The sequence below is a fragment of the Amblyraja radiata genome, chromosome 1 (genome assembly GCF_010909765.2).
Source record: "Amblyraja radiata isolate CabotCenter1 chromosome 1, sAmbRad1.1.pri, whole genome shotgun sequence".
In the NCBI taxonomy this organism is placed as follows: domain Eukaryota; kingdom Metazoa; phylum Chordata; class Chondrichthyes; order Rajiformes; family Rajidae; genus Amblyraja; species Amblyraja radiata.
This window is the reverse complement of record NC_045956.1, coordinates 31,166,181-31,187,596: the sequence shown is the minus strand read 5'-3', so window position 1 is coordinate 31,187,596 and position 21,416 is coordinate 31,166,181. Positions and strand designations below refer to the sequence as shown.

Here is a 21,416-nt window from a genome sequence, read left to right as displayed (position 1 = left end):
TCCCTTCCCACCCAAACCATCCCCTCCCCAGGTACTTTCCCCTGCAAGCACAGGAGATGCAACACCTGTCCATTTACCTCTCCCCTCAACTCCATCCAAGGACCCCGACAGTCTTTTCAGGTGTGGCAGGGGTTCACTTGCACCTCCTTCAACCTCATCTACTGTATCCGCTGTTCCAAGTGTCAACTCCTGTACATCGGCGAGACCAAGAGCAGGATCGCCGATCGTTTCGCTGAACACTTCCACACAACACCTACCTGATCTCCCGGGTGCTCAGCACTTTAACCCCTCTCCCATTCCCAATCTGATTTTTCTGCCCTGGGCCTCCTCCATTGTCAGAGTGAGGCCCCGCGCAAATTGGAGGAACAGCACCTCATATTTTGCTTGGGTAGCTTACACCCCAGCGGTACGAACATTGACTTCTCTAACTTCAATTAGCCCTTGCTTTCCCCCTCTCTCCTTCCCCTTTCTCCCACCAATCTTTCTGTCTCTGACTACATTCTATCTCTGTCCCACCCACTCCCCTGACATAAACCGTAGTTAGACACAAAATGCTGGTGTAACTCAATGCCTTAGGTAGACATAAAATGCTGGAGTAACTCAGCGGGACAGGCAGCATATCTGGAGAGAAGGAATGGGTGACGTTTCGGGTCGATACCCTTCTTCAGTCTGAAGTCTAAAGAAGGGTCTCGACCTGAAGCATCACCCATTCCTTCTCACCAGAGATGCTGCCTGTCCCGCTGAGTTACTCCAGCATTTTATGTCTACCTAAGGCATTTAAAAAATACATTTCATTGAATTATAAACTTTAAAAGTGCTCAGTTTAAGAAGTAAAGTGGTATTTAAAAAAACTGATTTACCTGACCCTATATGATAGGATTGAACATTGATATTGATATTGATCCCACTGATAAAAGTACTAACCTGCAATACTGCGATTTTGCATAACACATTTGTTGAAATTTTACAGCACAGGAATAACCATTTGAACCATTCCACTACTACCTGTCCTTTTTTTTTCTTTCTTTATTATTATCCTCAGTTTTAAATTTAGATGAAGTCTAAATAACGCGGAGCCTGTTACACTTAGTATATAAGCAGTTGTATTTGACTTTGTTGCTGACATTCCACACTATATCTCTGCAGATTTGTGCCACGTATTTAGATGGCTACCGATCAATAGCGGTGTGTCCCGTGGCAGGACGACGATCTGTGGAGAAGGGAAGGAAAACAGCAGAGAGCATTTTGAAAAGGTATGTGCATTAGAAGGGTTAAAGTGAGCTGGGCCTAAACTTTCTTTATCTCATAAGATCATGAGATAGGAGCAGGATTAGGCCATTCAGTCCATCAAGTCTACTCCTCCATTCAATCATGGCTGATCTATCTCTCCCTCCTAACCCCATTCTCCTGCCTTCTCCCCCCATTACCCCTGACTAAATCAAGAATTTAACTATCCCTTAACTATGCCTTAAAAATATCCATTGCCATGGCCTCCGCAGCCTTCTGTGTTCATCTCCCTCTTCCACCCTTCCCTGTCCCTCCCTACCTCTATTTCTCTTCTCCTCAATCACCCCTAACCCACTTCGCTCACTACCCCACTTGCACCAATCCACATTTGTGCTGTTTTCTGACATCCCAATATCCCCATCCGCTTTCTCTTTCATTTTGTTTTTCAAGCTCACTTTCACCCATCCCCTTCTCTGTGCTCCCCCTCTTCTGCCACCTTCCTGCCTTTCCCTAGTCTCTCCCATTTTGTCATTTATTTTTTTACGCCCCTGACAGACATTGTCAAATGGAAAACCAACCACTTCCAAGAAGCCAAATTCTAACAACAAACTACTGCTGGAACTCAGCGGTTCAGGCAGCATCTGTTGAGGGAAATAGAAAGATGACATTTCAAGTTGGTATCATTCTTGGAGTAGAGGTGATATAGCTGGTAGAGAGAGGTGAGGGCAAGGATTGGGACAAGTGGAGGAGGACGAGGACAAACAGGTCAAGTTGGGAATGGGAAGAGGAATGGTTAACAATTATGCCGTCTAGCAGGTCCCTGTACACAGAGCGCAAGTGCTCGGCAAAATGGTTGCACTGATGCTGAACACTTCACAAAGGGAGCATTGAATGTGCTCTGGAGCATTGAGTCTGAAGAAGGGTTTCGGCCCAAAACGTTGCCTATTTCCTTTGCTCCATAGATGCCGCCTCACCCGCTGAGTTTCTCCAGCATTTTTGTCTACCTTCGATTTTCCAGCATCTGCAGTTCCTTCTTAAACATTGAATGCAATAGATGAGTTTGGAAAATCACCGTTGAACTGGAGAATTCAATGTTCCCATTGTTGGGTTATAGGCTAGAGAAGTGGATGGTTATTAATCATCCCAACTCCTATTTACATTCTTATACTGACCTTTCTGTCCTCGGCCCCCCCGCCATTTCCATAATGGGATCATATGTAAACTGGAGAAACAGCACCTCATATTCCGCCTGGGCAGCTGACAAGCTCACAATATGAACATTGAGTGTGTGCAGGAAAGAACTGCAGATGCTGGTTTAAATCGAAGGTCGACACAAAATGCTGGAGTAACTCAGCAGGTCAGGCAGCATCTCTGTAGAGAAGGAATGGGTGACGTTTTGGATCGAGACCCTTCTTCAGACTGAGTCTTGAGTCTGAAGAAGGCTCTCGACCCGAAACGTCACCCATTCCTTCTCTACAGAGATGCTGCCTGACCCACTGAGTTACTCCAGCTTTTTGTGTCTACCGTCACCTATCCATGTTCTCTAGAGATGCAGCCTGAGTTACTCCAGCACTTTATGTTTCATTTATAAACCATCATCTGCAGTTCCTTGTATTTATATTAATTCTGTTGCTATTAATGTACGTGTGGTTTGATTATTGTCATTTTTACCTGCTCTCATTATTTAAGGCATCAGAAGTTGCTGACCTAGAAATTATAATGTAACATGCTGGAGTGCTGCTGTTAGTTTTGGTCATGGGCCCCACCTGCACCATTGTAATGCCAGGGGCTGATCAGCCCAGCGGATTATGCAGGGCATACAAAGGCAAATCGAGAGTCTGCAGATGCTGGAATTTGGAGCAAAAAGTGGCTGGACACCTGATGAAAGGGAGGGAGAGATGGAGGGTGAAGGATGAGCTAGGAAGGTAAAAGGGAGGGATGAAATGAAGGCACTGATGGTGGAAGGAAGTTGGAAGAAAAAGGATCATGTTGGCCTGTCGACAAAAGTGCTGGAGAAACTCAGCGGGTGCGGCAGCATCTATGGAGCAAAGAAATAGGCAAAGTTTCGGGCCGAAACCGGAGAGTCAGGAGATTATTTGAAGAATAGAAACATAGAAAATAGGTGCAGTGGGATGCCATTCGGCCCTTCGAGCCAGCACTGCCATTCATTGTGATCATGGCTGAATAGAAGGTGAAAACATAGTTGGGAATACCAAGCAATGTGAAACAGCTGAGAAATGCATTTTTGCTTTGTTGCCAATATATTTTTAACACAATGCAATAAAATGGCCTGTACTGTACCAACAGATTTACGGGCCATTCTGTTTAAATATTAAACAGTATCAAACTGCAATGCAAGTTGTATCTTTGCTAGTTTTAATGATTTTAAACAAGTCTTTCAGTCGGTTTTGTTGATTCCATCAAGGACGCGACGTATTTTCAAAGAGGTTGGCTTAGATGACTTCAAATCGGTTAATGTGCAGATTCTGGGATCTGAAGAAACCTATGGAAGGCAAGCTGCAAAGACAAATAATGTAAGTGGAATTATCCAATTAAACTATGATTATAACTATAATAGTCAGATGCAGAAACAGTCAGGATAAATTTGACCATAAATGCGAGCACCTAATGCACAATATGTTAGTGATTGCGCATTTCAATCCGTTCTATTTATTTCAGTGAAGGTGAATTTTTGCATCGCTTTTAGTTGTCAATAGTGTTTTATTTATCACATATGGAACTGCACAGTGATATTCGTTTTGCACATATTACAAGTGCGGGTGCTGCCATTATTCAGAGTCCAATGTCTGGTCGGCCCGCACCCTGGAGCAGTTCCCGTGAACCGACGCCCCTCTCCTCGCCTCTCTTCGCCCGGCCATCCTTGTGTCCCGGGGACACCTCCTACAGCCTCCCTGGAGGTGCTGGAGGCATTACCCCAGTTCACCCCACTTACCGCTCCTTGCTCCTGTCTCTCCAGTTCCCTCCCAGTTACGCTGACCAACGGGCTTTCGGGCGGGTTATTCACGATCCCGCCAACCGACGAGCCTTCAAGCGAGGTCCCGCCGATCACTGAGCCTTGGGACAACTTCCTGATCTTGTCGACTGCTGAACCTTCAAGCGTTGCTCTGTCGACCGCTGAGCCTTGGGGCAGATTCCTGATCTCGTCGACCGCTGAGCTTTCAGGCGAGGTCCCGCCAACTGCGACCCTTCGGGCAGACTGAGACGAGCCTTCGGGCGGGTTCCTGGTCCCACCCCTATGAACAACCCAGGTGAAAATTCTACCACATTGCAGCCAACTCTTCAACAAATTTTGAGTTTGGACTTATGTAATTGTACAACCAACCATGTAGCAGGAAATGTCATAATTGAAATCTCTTCCCCATGTTGGAATGTTAATGGATTTATCACACATTGTAAATCACACCTTTTTATGCTGCTGTCATTATGTTTAACCAAATCATTCCCACTTTTCACCATATACTTTATCCTGCAGGTTTTTCTGATGTAACATGTTTCCATCACATGAATTGAATATAACTCGATTAATGAATTAGGGGAGCACTACATTCAGATTTAGGTTTAATATTGCCACATGTACCAGTACAGTGAAAAACTTAGTTTTGCATGCTATCCAAACAGATCAGATAATACTATACATAAATGCAATCAAGTCAAACTTCAGTAAAATAGATAGAGCAAAGGGGAAGATACAGTGCAGAGTATAGTTCTCAGCATTGTAGCGCATCAGTTCCAGAAACAAATTCTGTTAGAACGCATGTTTTAATCACGCTCTGAGTCCAGTGATAGGTTTCACGGTTTCTTTATTCATAGCTTTCAGCTCCAAGGCAAACAACAGACTGCTAATATCCTGCAGCACAGGGTTTCTTATCTATACAATGTCTACAATGGGGTTGAGGTGAATCAGACAGCTACCCGAGCTTGTAGATGGATAATTCTGAAGCATGATAACAGAAGGGAAGAAGCTGTTCCTGGATCTGATGGTGCAGGCTTTCAAGAACGTGTACCTTCTGCCGGATGGGAGCAGGGAGAAGAAGGAATGAACAGGATGGAACGTCTATTACCTTTCTCAGGCAACATGAAGTGGAGATGGAAGCAATGTCAGAAGTCTGGCCCACATCTATAATTCTGCAATTTCTTGTGGTCATGGGCGGAACTGTTTCTAGACCAACGATAGACACAAAATGCTGGAGTAACTCAGCGGGACAGGCAGCATCTCTGGAGAGGAATGGGTGACCTTTCGAGTCTCAACCCGAAAGATCACCCATTCCTTTTCTCCAGAGATGCTGCCTGCCCCACTGAGTTAATCCAGCATTTTGTGTCTATCCTTGGTGTAAACCAGCTATTTCTTCAAGATTCAAGATTCAAGAGAGTCTATTGTCATGTGTCCCAGATAGGACAATGAAATTTTTTGCTACATGTTTCAAGACCAAGCTGTGAAGCAACCCGACAGTATGCTTTTATGGGGTGCATCGATAGAAGTTTATGAGCGTTATAGGAGAAATGCTGTATTTCCTCAGTCACCTCTGAGAAGCACTTCTGTTACACAGACAGGATTGATCCTCATGTAATTTCGATCGGGAAGGAACCCGTACAAATCGGACACAGGCTATGACAGGTTTACTGCAGAAAAAAACTATCTTGGAAAAAACTCCTGATTACATGTACCTCCTCAAAGTAATCAGACACCATTGTCTCTTAAGAACACAGGCTGCCAGTTTCACAGCAGGAGGCCATTTAAGCATTATTTTGGAAATTGTGTTTTTCTCTCTAATGGCATAAGACCGCAATTGGTTAAAATTGTGAATGTTGCCAATTGCCAGAAGTGTTTGATAGCAATCAACAAATCAGTGAAGAGGAGACTGCATCATGATCACCAAATAGCTATGTTTTTGTAGCAAAGTACTCATTATTGGTAAGCTGCCGTCGTTTGCCCTTACAGAGCCCTCGGGAAGCTGTTATTTGGTTAGCAGTTCATCACATGCAGAAGAAAGCTCTGGAACTATTTTCCCGTGAAATTGCTCCAGCTGGCACTGGAATGGGTGAGTGGACTTTTTTTTCTGTGTCTGTTACCTCAGAAGAATATTATGTGGTTACATAAAGGGCCCGTCCCACGAGCATGAGACTCCATGCGGCAAGCGCGACCCAACGTGGTCGCTTGAGCCGTACGGCCTCGCGGGGCCGGTCCCACTTCGATCGCCGGAGCCGTATGGAGTTGTGCGGAGCTGGTCCCGACATCGCGCGGGGCTACGAAAAACTGACCGTGTTCCAAAATTCCGTACTGGAACGGCCTGCCGGCCCGCAGCCGCCGCTAGTTAGGTCGCTTCTGGTTGGGTCGCGCTTGCCGCATGGAGTCGCTTAGGTCGCGCTTGCCGCATGGAGTCGCATGCTCGTGGGACAGACCCTTAAGTCTGAATTTAGTTGGGGAGAGAATGATCACTATCGTATCTGTTTCCACCTCCAACCCTGACAACATATTACAGCCACCCACCACTCTGTGTAGAGCAAACCTTGCCTGGCACATCTCCTTTAAACTTGTGTAGGAAGGAACTGCAGATGCTGGTTTAGCCGAAGATGGACTCAAAATGCTGGTGTAACTCAGTAGGACAGGCAGCATCTCTGGAGAGAAGGAATGGGTGATGTTTTGAGTCACGAAATGTCAACCATTCCTTCTGTCCATAGATGCTGCCTCTCCTGCTGAGTTACTGTTCTCCAGTATTCTGTGTCTATCTCGTTAAAACTTTGCTGCTCTGACCTTAAGGCTGTGTCCACTAGAATTTTAGATAACCACCCTAGGAAGAAAAGACTTAAAATGTTATAGACTTTTATCAGGTCTCCTGACAACCTCCAGAGCTCCAGCGAGAACAATCACAGTGTGCACAATCTGAAGGGTCTCGATCCGAAACGTCACCCACTCCTTCTCTCCAGAGATGCTGCCTGTCCCACTGAGTTACTCCAGCATTTTATGTCTATCATCTTTCAGCTAAAACCCTCTAATCCAGATGGCATTCTGGTAAAAAAAAACAAAGTACTGAAGGCACTCAGAGGCACTCGGGTATCTCCGTTCAGTGGATTGGGGAAGCAATGTTTTGGATCAGGACCCTCCTCCAGACAGATGGAGTAAGGGGGAGAAAGCTGCAAAATAGAGGTGCATGGGGCAAAACCTGGCAAGTGATAAGTTAGACACAAAATGCAAGAGTAACTCAGCGGGACAGGCAGCATCTCTGGAGAGAAGGAATGGGTGATGTTTTGGGTCGAGTCGCTTCTTCAGACTGACGTCAGGGGAGTGGGCGGGACGAAGATAGAATGTAGTCGGAGACTAGGGTTGCCAACTTTCTCACTCCCAAATAAGGGATAAAAGGTCAAAATAAGGGACAAATTCCCGCCAGCAATTCGTTGACCGATTCGGCCATGGCTGGGTGAATGATGAGTTGGCCCGGGTGCTGGACTGCACACAAAGCCCAGCCAGCGCGCCAGCTGAGGGGTTTTGGCCCACGCGACATCGCGCGCAAAGTCCGGCACCCCATCCAACTCATGAACCGCCGATCGGCCATGAGAAGGAGGGGTGGTGGTGGTGTTGGCGGTAAGCGAAGATCCGAAGGTCGGACAGCTGGCCGGGCTGCCAGGGAAGGGGCGACAGGGCCACGGGTGAGGCGCTGCTGCTGCACTCCATGGGCTGCACTACGTCAGGCGAAAGCTCCTTTCACAGCGTTTGGGGAGTCTGGCCCGGGGTAAAGTGTCGGGGAGGACAGGAGCGTTGTGAAGGAGGGGATCGGGGACCATGCCAGTAACCACTTGCGATGCTCGGGCACGGAGCCACCGCATTGGTCAATTGGTCAACCTCAATTGGTCCCTTGATCGCGCAGTCGGAATTTAAGGATTTGCGTTGAAGCGGCTGACATGAGTGAGGCCGGCAAGCGGCAGGAGAGAGATGTTCAGACGGAGAATACTGCCAGAGGTAAGCGGGCCGGCAGAAAGCGCTGAGGTCCGGCGGCCCGCTCGCAGCCCCCTGAGCTGCTTCCCTCCCTGGCCACAATGCGGTGGCTCCACGTCCGGAGCGCCGCGGCAGCGCTGAGTGAGTGAGTTACTGGCATGATCCCCGACCCCCTCCTTCTCAACACTCCTGCCCTCCCCGCAACTTTACCCCTGGCCAGACTCACCACATGCTGTGAAAGGAACTCTCACCCCAATTGGTCCCTTGAACTAGTATTGTCACTTAATAAGATGACAACTAATTCAACTTGTCCCGGTGTGCTCCCGTTTTTCCCACCATCTCTCCACCTGCTCTTCACCCCCCACCCATTCAGTAATTCAAAATGAAAGCTGGCGAAAGTGTTGGAAGATTATATGCTGTCCGCGACGGCTGATGGGGTGGAAGGTGAGGACAAGGGGGACTCTGTTCTTGTTGCGAATGGGGGGAGGGAGATGACACCAAACCCTGAGGCACACCACTAGTCACAGGCCTCCAGTCCGAGAAGCAACCTTCCACCATCACCCTCTGCTTCTTTCCATGGAGCCAATTTCCATCCATTCAGCTATCTCTCCATGGATCCCATTGATCTAACCTTCCAGAGCAGACTACCATGTGGAACCTTGTCACGCAAACCTCTACATCCTCCTGCGCTGGGCCAACAAGGACGGCACACAAGACTCAAAATGTGGCCTCACCAGTTTTATAAAGCTGCAACCTAACTCTTATATTCAATGTCCCGACTGATGAAGGCAAACATTCCTTCTTTACCAGTCTATTTGCCTGTCATGGAGTCATATAACACGGAAACAGGCCCTTCAGCCCAGCTTGCCCATGCCGACCAAGGTGCCCAACTACACCTGCCTGTGCTTGGCCATTATCCCTGTAAACCTTTCTATCCATGTACCTGTCCAAATGTCTACTAAATGTTGTCATAGTTTCTGCCTCAACTATCTCCTACAGCAGCTCGTTGCATACTCCCACCATCCTCTGTGTGAAAATGTTGCCCATTTAATCTTTCCTTTCTCACTTTAAACCTCTGTCCTCTGGTTCGTGATTCCCTTTCTCTGGGTAAAAGACTGTGCATTCACTCGATCTATTCCCCTCATAGTCTTTTACACCTCTATAAGATCACCCCTCATCGTCCTGCGCTCCAAGGAATAAAGTCCTACCCTGCTCAACCTCTTGATCATATTTGTTTAGGGGTGGCACAGTGGTGCAGCAGTAGAGTTGCTACTAGAGTAGCAGTAGACTCTTTATAACGCCAGAGTCAGCAATCCTGACTATGGGTGCGGTCTGTGCGGAATATGTACGTTCCCCCCGTGACCGCATGGGTTTTCTCCAGGTGCTCTGGTTTCTTCCCATATTCCAAAGACCTGGTTTTATTGGTTTAATTGGCTTCTGTGATTTGTCCCTAGTGTGTAGAATGGAACTAGTGTGTGGGGATCGCTGGTCTGCGTGGAGTCGTGGGCCAAAGGGCCTGTTTCCACGCTGTATCTCAAAACCAACCTCCAGAGTTCAACATTTTTTACATCAAATTACCAAATTTGAATCACACTACAGATTTGCCAACTTAATGTAGTTACTTTAAAAGTAAAAGTAGCTGTCCTTCTTCTTTCTGTAACCCATCTTTACATTTCCAATGCAAAGATGATACAAGGGGAAGTTTCTTAACCAGTTACAATAAAATTCAAATGTAGCTCTGTGCGCCTTTCTGCCATTGATTTTCTTCAAGCCTTCTGGTTGGGCAAAGTTGCATGAATTGGAGTGTGTTAAAAGGATAAACGAGGCTTTATCTTGCTAAATCAAATGTGGTCGCTTCTAGTGGATGCTGAGCTGCAAGCTAGGGGGCATGTATTTAGGATTATTGCAAAATCAAAGGGAAAGTGGAACAGTTGTTTTCACACAGTTATTAAAAGGTGATACACATGTGTGTACTTGACTGAGAGCATTCATTAGAACGTTCTGTAAACCATCTATGAATTGTGGCATAGGTCCAAATTGTTCACAGTTGGTGTTTGCCGGTAATAAGGACAATGTTCTTATTGACATAGGCTTATAACTAAAATCCACGGAAGTCTTATTTTCTTTGCAACACTGAGAACAATATATTCCTTAGAATTTTCACACAATAAACCTTTCTAAGAAAGGGAAATACTTCTGCTAAATGAATTATGTGATGACTTATACAGATTAGATTTTTTTTTTAAACTAAACCTAAAAATATTTTCCAAGAAATTGAAGATCACCATTTTCGCACGCTAAATGTGTAATGCTGATGAAAAGCAAAATCAAAGGCAAAACGCTGGTAGAACTCAGCGGGTCAGGCAGCATGGTTGGAGGTGAACGGTGAAAGGCAACGTTTCAGATCGAGACACTGTGCTCTCAAGTAATGTGGCAACAGCGGCCATCTCAAACTCCTGGATGCATGTCTCCTTCCTACTCCTGCACTGACCTGTCTATCTTCAGCCTTCTCAGTTGCTATATAGAAGCTGAATGCAGGTTGGAAGAGCAACATCTTGCATTCCATTTTCATAGCTTACAACTCAATGGTATGAATGTTGAATTTTCTAATTGCAGGTGACTCACACACCCACTGCTCTCCTCCCTCACACACTTACCAGGACACACAGGTTTCTTCTCATTGTGTTCATCCTCCCCATCAGGCTCCATTTAACACTCGAGTGTTCAAAAGGGAACTGCAGATGCTGGAATATCGAAGGTACACAAAATTGCTGGAGGAACTCAGCGGGTGCAGCAGCATCTATGGAGCGAAGGAAATAGGCGACGTTTCGGGCCGAAACCCTTCTTCAGACTGATGGGGGGTGGGGAAAGAAAGAAGGAGAAAGGGAGGAGGAGGAGCCCGAGGGCGGGCGGATGGGAGGGTGGGAGGAGACAGCTAGAGGGTGAAGGAAGGGGAGGGGACAGCACAGGCTAGCCAAATTGGGGGAATTCAATGTTGATGCCATAAGGGCGCAAGGACCCCAGACGGAATATGAGGTGCTGTTCCTCCAATTTCCGCTGTTGCTCACTCTGGCAATGGAGGAGACCCAGGACAGAGAGGTCGGATTGGGAATGGGAGGGGGAGTTGAAGTGCTGAGCCACCGGGAGGTCATGTAGGTTAAGGCGGACTGAGCGGAGGTGTTCGGCGAAACGGTCGCCCAACCTACGCTTGGTCTCACCGATGTAAATTAGCTGACATCTAGAGCAGCGGATGCAGTAGATGAGGTTGGAGGAGATGCAGGTGAACCTTTGTCGCACCTGGAACGACTGCTTGGGACCTTGAATGGAGTCGAGGGGGGAGGTGAAGGGACAGGTGTTGCATTTCTTGCGGTCCACTCCCCTGTCTCACTCCAATCTTTCCCCCTCTGAACGCACTGCCATCGAATCTCTCCGCAAAAACCCAGACTGGGTCATCAAACCAGCCGACAAGGGAGGTGCCGTGGTAGTCTGGCGCGTCGATCTCTACAAAGCTGAGGCCACGCGCCAACTCTCGGACACCTCCTCCTACTTACCCTTGGACCATGACCCCACTGACGAGCACCAGGCCACCATTTCTAGCACCATCACCGACTTCATCAATTCCCACGCCCTACCTGACCAAGCCTCCAAACTCATCGTTCCCCAGCCCCGCACGGCCCGTTTTTACCTTCTCCCCAAAATCCACAAACCCGGCTCTCCCGGCAGACCCATTGTCTCTGCGTGTTCGTGCCCCACCGAACTCATCTCCACATACCTTGACACCATCCTATCCCCCTTGGTCAAATCCCTCCCCACCTATGTTCTAGACACCTCAGACACTCTCCGCCGCCTCCACGCATTCCACTCTCTGGGCCCTCACCCCCTCATCTTCACCATGGATGTCCGGTCACTCTACACCTCCATCCCCCACCAGGATGGCCTCAAAGCCCTCCGGTTCTTCCTCGACCAGAGGAGCAACCTTTACCCAGCCACTGACACTCTCCTCCGCTTAGCGGAGTTGGTCCTCACCCTCAATAACTTTACATTTGACTCCTCCCATTTCCTCCAAACACAAGGCGTAGCTATGGGCACACGCATGGGCCCCAGCTACGCCTGCCTCTTTGTCGGGTACGTTGAACAATCCTTGTTCAATGCGTACCAGGGCCCCATCCCCGACCTCTACCTCCGCTACATTGACGACTGCTTTGGTGCCACCTCCTGCACCCACACACAACTGACTGACTTCATCCACTTCACCACCAACTTCCGTCCGGCACTCCAATACACCTGGACGATTTCCGACACTTCCCTACCATTCCTTGACCTCACCATCTCCATCGCAGGGGACAGACTCCTGACCGACATACATTATAAACCCACTGACTCACATGGCTATCTGGACTACACGTCTTCCCACCCTGCCCCCTGTAAAGACTCCATCCCTTACTCCCAATTCCTCCGCCTACGCCGCATCTGTTCCCAGGATGAGACATTTCATACCAGGGCATCGGAAATGTCCTCGTTCTTCAGGGAACGGGGATTCCCCTCCGCCACCATAGATGAGGCTCACACCAGGGTCTCATCCATACCCCGCAACACTGCTCTCTCTCCCCATCCCCGCACACGCAACAAGGGCAGAGTCCCTCTGGTCCTCACCTTTCACCCCACCAGCCGGCAAATACAACACATAATCCTCCACCATTTCCGCCACCTCCAACGTGACCCCACCACTCGCCACATCTTCCCATCTCCCCCCATGTCTGCCTTCCGCAAAGACCGCTCCCTCCGCAACTCCCTCGTCAATTCTTCCCTTCCCTCCCGCACCACCCCCACCCCGGGCACTTTCCGTTGCAACCGCAAGAAATGCCACACCTGTCCCATCACCTCCCCCCTCGACTCCATTCAAGGTCCCAAGCAGTCGTTCCAGGTGCGACAAAGGTTCACCTGCATCTCCTCCAACCTCATCTACTGCATCCGCTGCTCTAGATGTCAGCTAATTTACATCGGTGAGACCAAGCGTAGGTTGGGCGACCGTTTCGCCGAACACCTCCGCTCAGTCCGCCTTAACCTACATGACCTCCCGGTGGCTCAGCACTTCAACTCCCCCTCCCATTCCCAATCCGACCTCTCTGTCCTGGGTCTCCTCCATTGCCAGAGTGAGCAACAGCGGAAATTGGAGGAACAGCACCTCATATTCCGTCTGGGGTCCTTGCGCCCTTATGGCATCAACATTGAATTCCCCCAATTTGGCTAGCCTGTGCTGTCCCCTCCCCTTCCTTCACCCTCTAGCTGTCTCCTCCCACCCTCCCATCCGCCCGCCCTCGGGCTCCTCCTCCTCCCTTTCTCCTTCTTTCTTTCCCCACCCCCCATCAGTCTGAAGAAGGGTTTCGGCCCGAAACGTCGCCTATTTCCTTCGCTCCATAGATGCTGCTGCACCCGCTGAGTTCCTCCAACAATTTTGTGTACCTTCCATTTAACACTCTCCAGCCTGCGTCTCACCCTCCAGCTTCTGTCCCACCCTCCGATGTACAGCAATACATTGGCAATCTTTCCTATTCACTCTTAAGTCCTGATGCAATGTCTCAACCCCAAACGTCAACATACACCTTTTGCTTCCACAAGTTCATAAGTTCATTAAGAGCAGAATTAGGCCATTCGGCCCATCGAGTCTACTCCGCCATTCAATCATGGCCGAACTATCTTTTTATCTCAACCCCATTCCCCTGCCTTCTCCCTGTGTAGGGGTTTCGTTTCCCTTTGCTCCACTTCGGGCCCAACTGCCCAAGTTATTCTCTCCCTTGTCGGAGGGTCAAATGGCCACCACTCCACTTGAGCGGTTTCCAAGAGAGAGAATACAACAAAAGGGATTCCCCTAGGTTCTAGACCTCGGAATTATGGTGGGATATGATAAAAGGTTGAATTGATCAGAGTGTGCTGATAAGAGAAAACAGAAACCAAGATGGACTCAAAGCAAGTCTAAAATTTACAGGCTTTATTAAACAATGAGAAATCGAATCTCACCAACACTACATAATACGTGGCTAAACTTACGCTTTAAACTAAGACTATGGACGGAAAACTATCGGGCACGTCGTAAAACTTACTTTACACAATTTTACTTGCAAGTATACTCCCCCTTTCCCTTTCTCCTCTCAACTATCCTATTTCGGGAACTTCACCAGGTCACCGGGATACTTACAGCTAGGTCGATCGGTTGGGCTCACGAGCCGTCCAGCAGAGCAGAAAGAGAGCAAGTTCTGGCTTGACTCCGGCTTTTATACCTGAGTTTCCTTTGAAACCCCCAGGTGGTCCTCTGGATAAAAGGGTTCTTTTGATGATTCCCAGTTTCGATCTGGCATGAACCATAGGCTTCCGATGATAAGGGGTTTGCTGATGTCATGATCCCTCAGCCTGATCGTTATCCCATCGCCTGGATGGGCTCCCATTGTCCCGATGGATGGGTCATCCACGATGGTGATTGTGCTTACTGCTGGCCTGTTTACCACCGTCTGCTGAGGCTTGGTACCTTCCTTTGTGTTTCCAAGATAATCTCGTTATCTCCGTCAGCCTTTCCTGCCCACACCATTCGCATAGTTGTGTGATGCCCAAGTCCACAGGCCAGACAAGTTTGAAACTTGAAACTGATTCTTTCTTTGTGGATTGGGGGTTTTTCCGTTGCAGCCAGCAAATCTGTCTTTTTAAAATGTCCATGTCCTTATCCGAGTTCTTCCATAATTTTGGGAGGATTTGCCCCAATAACTTACACCTGTAACCTTTGACACCCTTACAAATCAAGAACCTGTGAATCTCCGCCTAAAAATACCCAAAGACTTAGCCTCCACAGCAGACTCCTCCTCGTCTTCTTTCTAAAGGTACATCCTTTTTGTTATGAGGTGTGCCCTCTGGTTCTAAACGTTCCTACTAGTGGAAACATCTTCTCCACATCCACTCGATCCAGGCCCTTCACTATTCGGTTAGTTTAAATGAGACTCGTCCTTCTAAATTCCAGCGAGTACAGGCCCAGTGCCTTCAAACGCTCATCATATGTTAACCCAATCATCCCCAGGATAATTCTCTTAAACCTCCTCTGGATCCTCTCCAAAGTCAGCACATCCCTCCTCAGATTTGCAGCCCAAAATTGCTCACAATATTCCAAATGCGCCTGGCCAGTGCCCTATAACGCCTCAGTATTACATCCCTACTTTTATATTCTAGTCTTCAATAAATGCTAGCTTTGAATTCACCAATTTGACTTACAAATTAACTTTTTGGGAATCCTGCACCAGCACCCTCAAGTCCCTTTGAATTTCAAATTTCTGGATCCTCTCTCAGTTTAGAAGAACAGTCTACGCCGATATATCTACTACCAAATTGCACGACCATACACTATGCTAAACTATATTCCATCTCCCACTCCTCTGCCCATTCTCCCAACTTGCACAAGTTTGTTTCCATGCTATCAACATATCTTTATTGCCTTGTGCTTCAGCTCTTGTCAATAGCACTTTTTCAAAAGCTTTCTGGAATTCAATTAATATCATGTTGGCTGTGATACCCTTTCAACTTTATCTGTCACCTCACCCAAAAATTTAGTTTTGTTATATGTGATTTTCCCCTTAACAATCCATGCGGGCTTGCATCCATTAAGCCAGAGAACTAATAACCCTGTCCTGTATCAATGGTTCCAAGAGGTTTGCCGCCACTGAGGCTAAACTGGTGTTGCTGGGCTTATTCCTATTTTTGAACTAAGGATAACATTTGCTACTCTCCAAAACTCGTACACCAGCCCAGGTGGCAGACCCCTGTAAGAGCTAAGGTTATAAGGTCATGTCATAGGAGCAGAATTAGGCCATTCGACCCATCAAGTCTACTCCACCATTCAATCATGGCTGATCTATCTCTCTCTCCTAACCCCATTCGCCTGCCTCCTCCCTATAACCCCTGACACCCATACTAATCAAAAATCTACCATCTCTGCTTTAAAAACATCCATTGACGTGGCCTCCACAGCCTTCTGTGGCAAAGAATTCCACAGATTCACCACCCTCTGACTAAATAAATCCCTTCTCATTTCCTCCCGAAAGGAACGTCCTTTAATTCTGAGGCTATGACCTCTAGTCCTAGACTCTCCCGCTAAGTGTCAATGCCCTATCATCTAGGTTAATCTGCATTTAATCAAGAGAATAGTGCAATGTGTAGCTCTCACAGGAACACGAGCAACATAAAAGACAAAAGTATTTTACGAATCAATGCGGTTGAAAATCACAATCTTCACAACTTTCACAAATAGGATTCAAGTGACATAGAATGTTATTTTCATGCTATTAACATCTAATAAAGCAGTTTCTAGATCTCATTTACATACATTCTGCCTGGCAGATGATTTCAATTATGTTGTTGACTACATATGTTTAACATGTGTAGGATAAGAGTGGGAGACTTTCTGTAGTTACAGTCTCTTCTGTTGCAAAAGACATAAAGGTTGAACACTTGCCGGCTTTAAATTGAAAAGCACCTGTGAGTTTCTACTGCATAATAATAATAATAATAATAAACTTTATTTCGGACTCAAGGTCCAGACAAGGGACAACATTACATAAAAATACTTTGCATATTAAAAACATCATAAAATACATATAAAATCTTAGTATATCACAAAAGCATCATAAATTATATATTAAAAATAAACACAATAAACAAATTAAAATCCAGAATAAAAAAGAAAGATCAGTGTCCTACAGCGAGACAGCGATACCAGTGTCTCCACAACTGGGATTGGTAGCATGTAGTGCTAAACCTTATGTTTGGAAAGGCCACAATAATTACATTTTTAGTCAGTTATCCTGCAAATTAATTTATACGTATGATCTTACGATAGTTTCTAAAGTACTGACTCCTGCAGCCACAAACATGTTACTAGCACTACATCATCTAGGATTTCTTAGCAGTGTTCTCGTGGCATCATTATAGGCATAATTTCCAACCAAACAACATTTACATTTTGAAAAATGAATTCATGCTTACATTGATGAAAGTCTTCAAAACACTTTTTGTGACAACAAGAAGTAACTTGGCACTATCTCCAATTTATACAAAACTAAGCCTTGATCATGAACCTCCATTAAGTTTACATTTGAGATTATTTAAACAACCAAACAGTGTCACAGTTTTGTATATTTAAAAGTATTCTTTGTATATTTATGGTGCTGATGACAAATGACCATCCGCTGTGTGTATCAACAGCGTTGATAGTGCGAGTAATATCTGGCAATAGAGCTTTGCCTAATTATTTGTTTGACAAAACTGCTAAAAATGTTTATTACAGAGTTCATGTAAGTTAAATCTATTTTTAAGAGACATATAAGAAGCACATTGTTCTGTGTAACTTAAATAAGGCTTCATAAACTGGGCTTTGCAGGGACATCGAATGGATAAAGTAAGAGCTGTCATTTTTTGTTAATGTGCAATTATGACAGATGGAGTTTAATCAAGGTAAATATGATGTGCTGCGTGGAGGCAGATATGATAGTGGCATTTACGAGGCTCTCAGATAAGAACATGGATATGCAGGGAATGGAGGGATATGGATCACATGCAGGTAGTGGAGATTATTTCACTTAGCATCATGTTTGGCACAGATATTGTAGGCTCAAAGATCCTGTTCCTGTGTCGAAACAAAGAACTGCAGATGCTAGTTTATACCAAAGATTGATAGATATAAAGTGCAGGAGTAACTCAGTGGGTCAGGCAGCATCTCGCAAGAAAAAGCACAGGTGATGTTTTGGGTCGGGACCCTTCTTCAGAGCTGTTCCTATGTTGTACTGGCCTATGTTCTATGCTCTATATGTTTTGAAAGTGCTAATAACATATACCATGAATTGGTAGGAGCCCTAGGGTGTATTGTAGAACATAGAAATGGCTATGTACAGTTCCAAACGATTCCTGAAGGCGGCAGCACAGGTAGCTAACGTGATTAAGAAGGCAAAAAAATAGACTGAAGAAGGGTCTCGACCCAAACCGCCACCCATTCCTCTCTCCAGTCAGAGATGCTGCCTGTCCCGCTGAGTTACACCAGCACTTGTGTCTACGTTCGAAAGAAATAGATATTTCTGCTTGGGATCCTACTTCAGAACTGATTAAAAAGTCATCTGGGATATCGGCCTTCATTAGTCAGGGCATTGAATACAAGAGCAGGGAGGCTATGCTTTAAAATAATGTCATTCAAGATTGGTTTGATTTACAATACGATAGGACTTTATTTATCCCAGGAGTGAAATTGATCTGCTAACAGTCATAAAACACAAGGATACATGAAACATGAAATTAAAGTGACGAGTGGAAAGGATTGGGGATGTGCAAAGATTGGGGTGGAGGTGGGGGTGGGGGGTCAGTCTACCCCACGATTTCAGCCAGAGTACTGCAAAATATGTGATGGTGTTGGAGACGGTGCAGACCAGGCTCACCAGGACATTGCCTGGGACGGTGCGATTCAATTATGAGGAATAGCTAGGTTTCTTTTCCCTGGAGCTAAGGAGCTTAAGAGTTCAAGAGAGTTTTATTGTCATGTGTCCCTGATAGGACAATGAAATTCTTGCTTTGCTTTAGCACAGCAGAACATAGTAGGCACGAATACAGAAGTGTGTCCATATACCATTGCATAAATATATAAACACATTAATAATTAAACTGATAAAGTGCAAATAAACAGATTATAAGGGACACAACAGGTAGATAAAATTATGAAGCCGATAGATAGGAAAGACACCAGGAAACTCTTCTCCATGGCAGAGCGTGATAAAACTAGAGGACATAGATTTAGGGAAAGGGTAGGAAATTTGCACGAGAAATGAGGAGGACCTCATTTCATCCACAGAGTAACAAGTGCCAGTAATACACTGCCTGAGAGAGTGGTGAAATTAAGGTTGCTGACAGCATTACAAAATTGTTAAGACAAGCATTTGAATCGGGGTAAATGCAATAATTTTTAACCCGATAATGGTGCAAGTTAATACCAAGAAAATAATGGCACTAAAACATCTTAATTAAAAGATTTATCTTTCACTTCCAAGTTGGATGGAGCAAGATATCCATTGTGGGCATGTGGTCTGTTGGGAAGCTCAATAATAATAATAATATAATAATAATAATATCTTTTATTGTCATTGCACGTCAGTGCAACAAGATTTAGTATGCAGCTTCCAACCGATGTAAGAGAAAAGTAAAATAAATAAATAAGCCTTGTGACGTGACCATCCGAGGGAGACAGTCCAGGGGGGGTGGGGGGCACTCAGCAGGGCCAGTTCAGAGACGCTATAGCTCTGGGAATAAAGCTGTTTCTGAGTCTGGAGGTTCGGGCGTAGAAGGCCTTGTAACGTCTGCCGGAGGGAAGTAGTTCAAACAGTCCGTTACAAGGGTGTGATGAGTATTTATGGATGCTGACGGCCTTCCTGAGGCACCGTATGTGGTAGATGCCCTCCAAGGCTGGTAGCTGTGTCCCTATGATCCTCTGCGCTCTGTGGACGACGCGCTGAAGAGCTCTCCTCTCCGCCTCCGTGCAGCTGAAATACCACACAGAGATGCCATACGTTAATATACTCTCTATGGTGCAGCGGTAGAACGTTGTCAGCAGCTGTTGGGGCAGACCAGTCTTTTTTAATGTCCTCAGGAAGAACAGTCGTTGCTGTGCCTTCTTGACCAGCGCAGCGGTGTTGGTGGACCATGTGAGATCCTCTGAAATGTGAGTGTCCAGAAACTTAAAGCTGGACACTCTCTCCACACTTTCCCCGTAAATGGAGATTGGGGCGTATTCTCCATTATGGGACCTCCTGAAGTCAATAATCAGCTCCTTGGTCTTGGAGGTGTTTAGTGCCAAGTTGTTACGTGCGCACCAGTCCGCCAGGTTTTGCACCTCCGCTCTGCATTTTGTTTCATCACCATTGGTTATCAGCACAATCACTGTTGTGTTGTCTGCAAACTTCACGATGGTGTTGGTGTCGAATGCAGGAACACAGTCGTGAGTGAAGAGGGAGAAGAGCATGGGGCTTAGTACACAGCCCTGTGGTGTGCCGGTGCTCAGGGTGATAGTGGAGGAAATGTGCGGGCCCAGTCTCACTGCCTCCGGTCGCTCCGTCAGACAGTTCAGGATCCAATCGCATATCGGTGAGCTGAGGCCTAGCTGGTGGAGTTTGGTGGTGAGCTTGGTGGGGATGACCGTATTGAATGCAGAGCTATAGTCAATGAAGAGCATCCTCACGTACGTGCCCTGTCTGTCCAGGTGAGTCAGGACAGTGTGAAGAGCCAGAGAGATGGCATCCTCTGTTGATCTATTTGCCCTGTATGCAAATTGATGAGAGTCCAGTGAGGCAGGGATGCTGGATTTGATGTGGGAGAGGACCAGCCTTTCGAAGCACTTCATTGGGATTGGAGTTAGGGCAACCGGGCGGTAGTTCAGGTTGGTGACTTTAGACTTTTTCGGCACCGGCACTATGGTGGCTGTTTTCAGGCACTTGGGGACCGTTGCCAGAGATAGAGACAGGTTGAAGATTCTCGTGAACCATTGGCTATTGGTGGGGCTTAGGAGGGAGGAGATGGGAGTGAGTGAGGAGGAGAGTGCCAGGTTCTTTGAAGACCTCTCAGGGGTGCAGTCTGATTTGGACACCCAGACTTAGTTCCTTTGATTGAAAACGTTTTAGTTTGATACACTGCCTTAAAGTCACAGAATCAGCATGGAAACAGGGCCTTCGGCCAAACTGTCCCATGCCGACCAAGATGCCCCATCTGCCCGCAATCCACATACCTGTCCAAATGTCTTTCAAATATTGTTATAGTGCCTGTCTCAACTAACCCCTCTGGAAGCTTGTTCCATATACCCACAAACCTATGTGTGAAAAAGTTGCCCCTCAGGTTCCTCTGAAATCTTTCTTCTTTCATCTTAAACCTATGTCCTCTAGTTTTTGATTCCCCTATTCTGGGTAAAAGACTCTGGGCATCTATTCTATCTATTCATGATCTTATTCACTATAAGATCATCCCTCATCCTCCTGAGCACCAAGGAATAAAGTCCCGGCCTGCCCAAACACTCCCAATAGCTCAGATCCCAAATTCCTGGCAACATCCTCAAATATTCTTTGCACTCTTTCCAGCTTAACATCTTTCCTATAGCATTACTGAATACAACACTCCAAATTGGCCTTGCCAACGTCTTATACAACTATAACATAACATCCCAACTTCTACACTC

General features: G+C 46.5%; 1 protein-coding gene across 1 annotated transcript in view; it reads left to right on the top strand.

Annotated features, from left to right (window-relative positions):
* The window catches only part of LOC116972209, a 172,145-nt gene that overhangs the window by 75,300 nt on the left and 75,429 nt on the right, over positions 1-21,416 (top strand). The window contains exons 11-13 of the mRNA XM_033019644.1: positions 1,147-1,253; positions 3,653-3,761; positions 6,188-6,287. Coding sequence (XP_032875535.1) covers positions 1,147-1,253; positions 3,653-3,761; positions 6,188-6,287 — 316 coding nt within the window. The remainder of the gene's footprint in view (positions 1-1,146; positions 1,254-3,652; positions 3,762-6,187; positions 6,288-21,416) is intronic.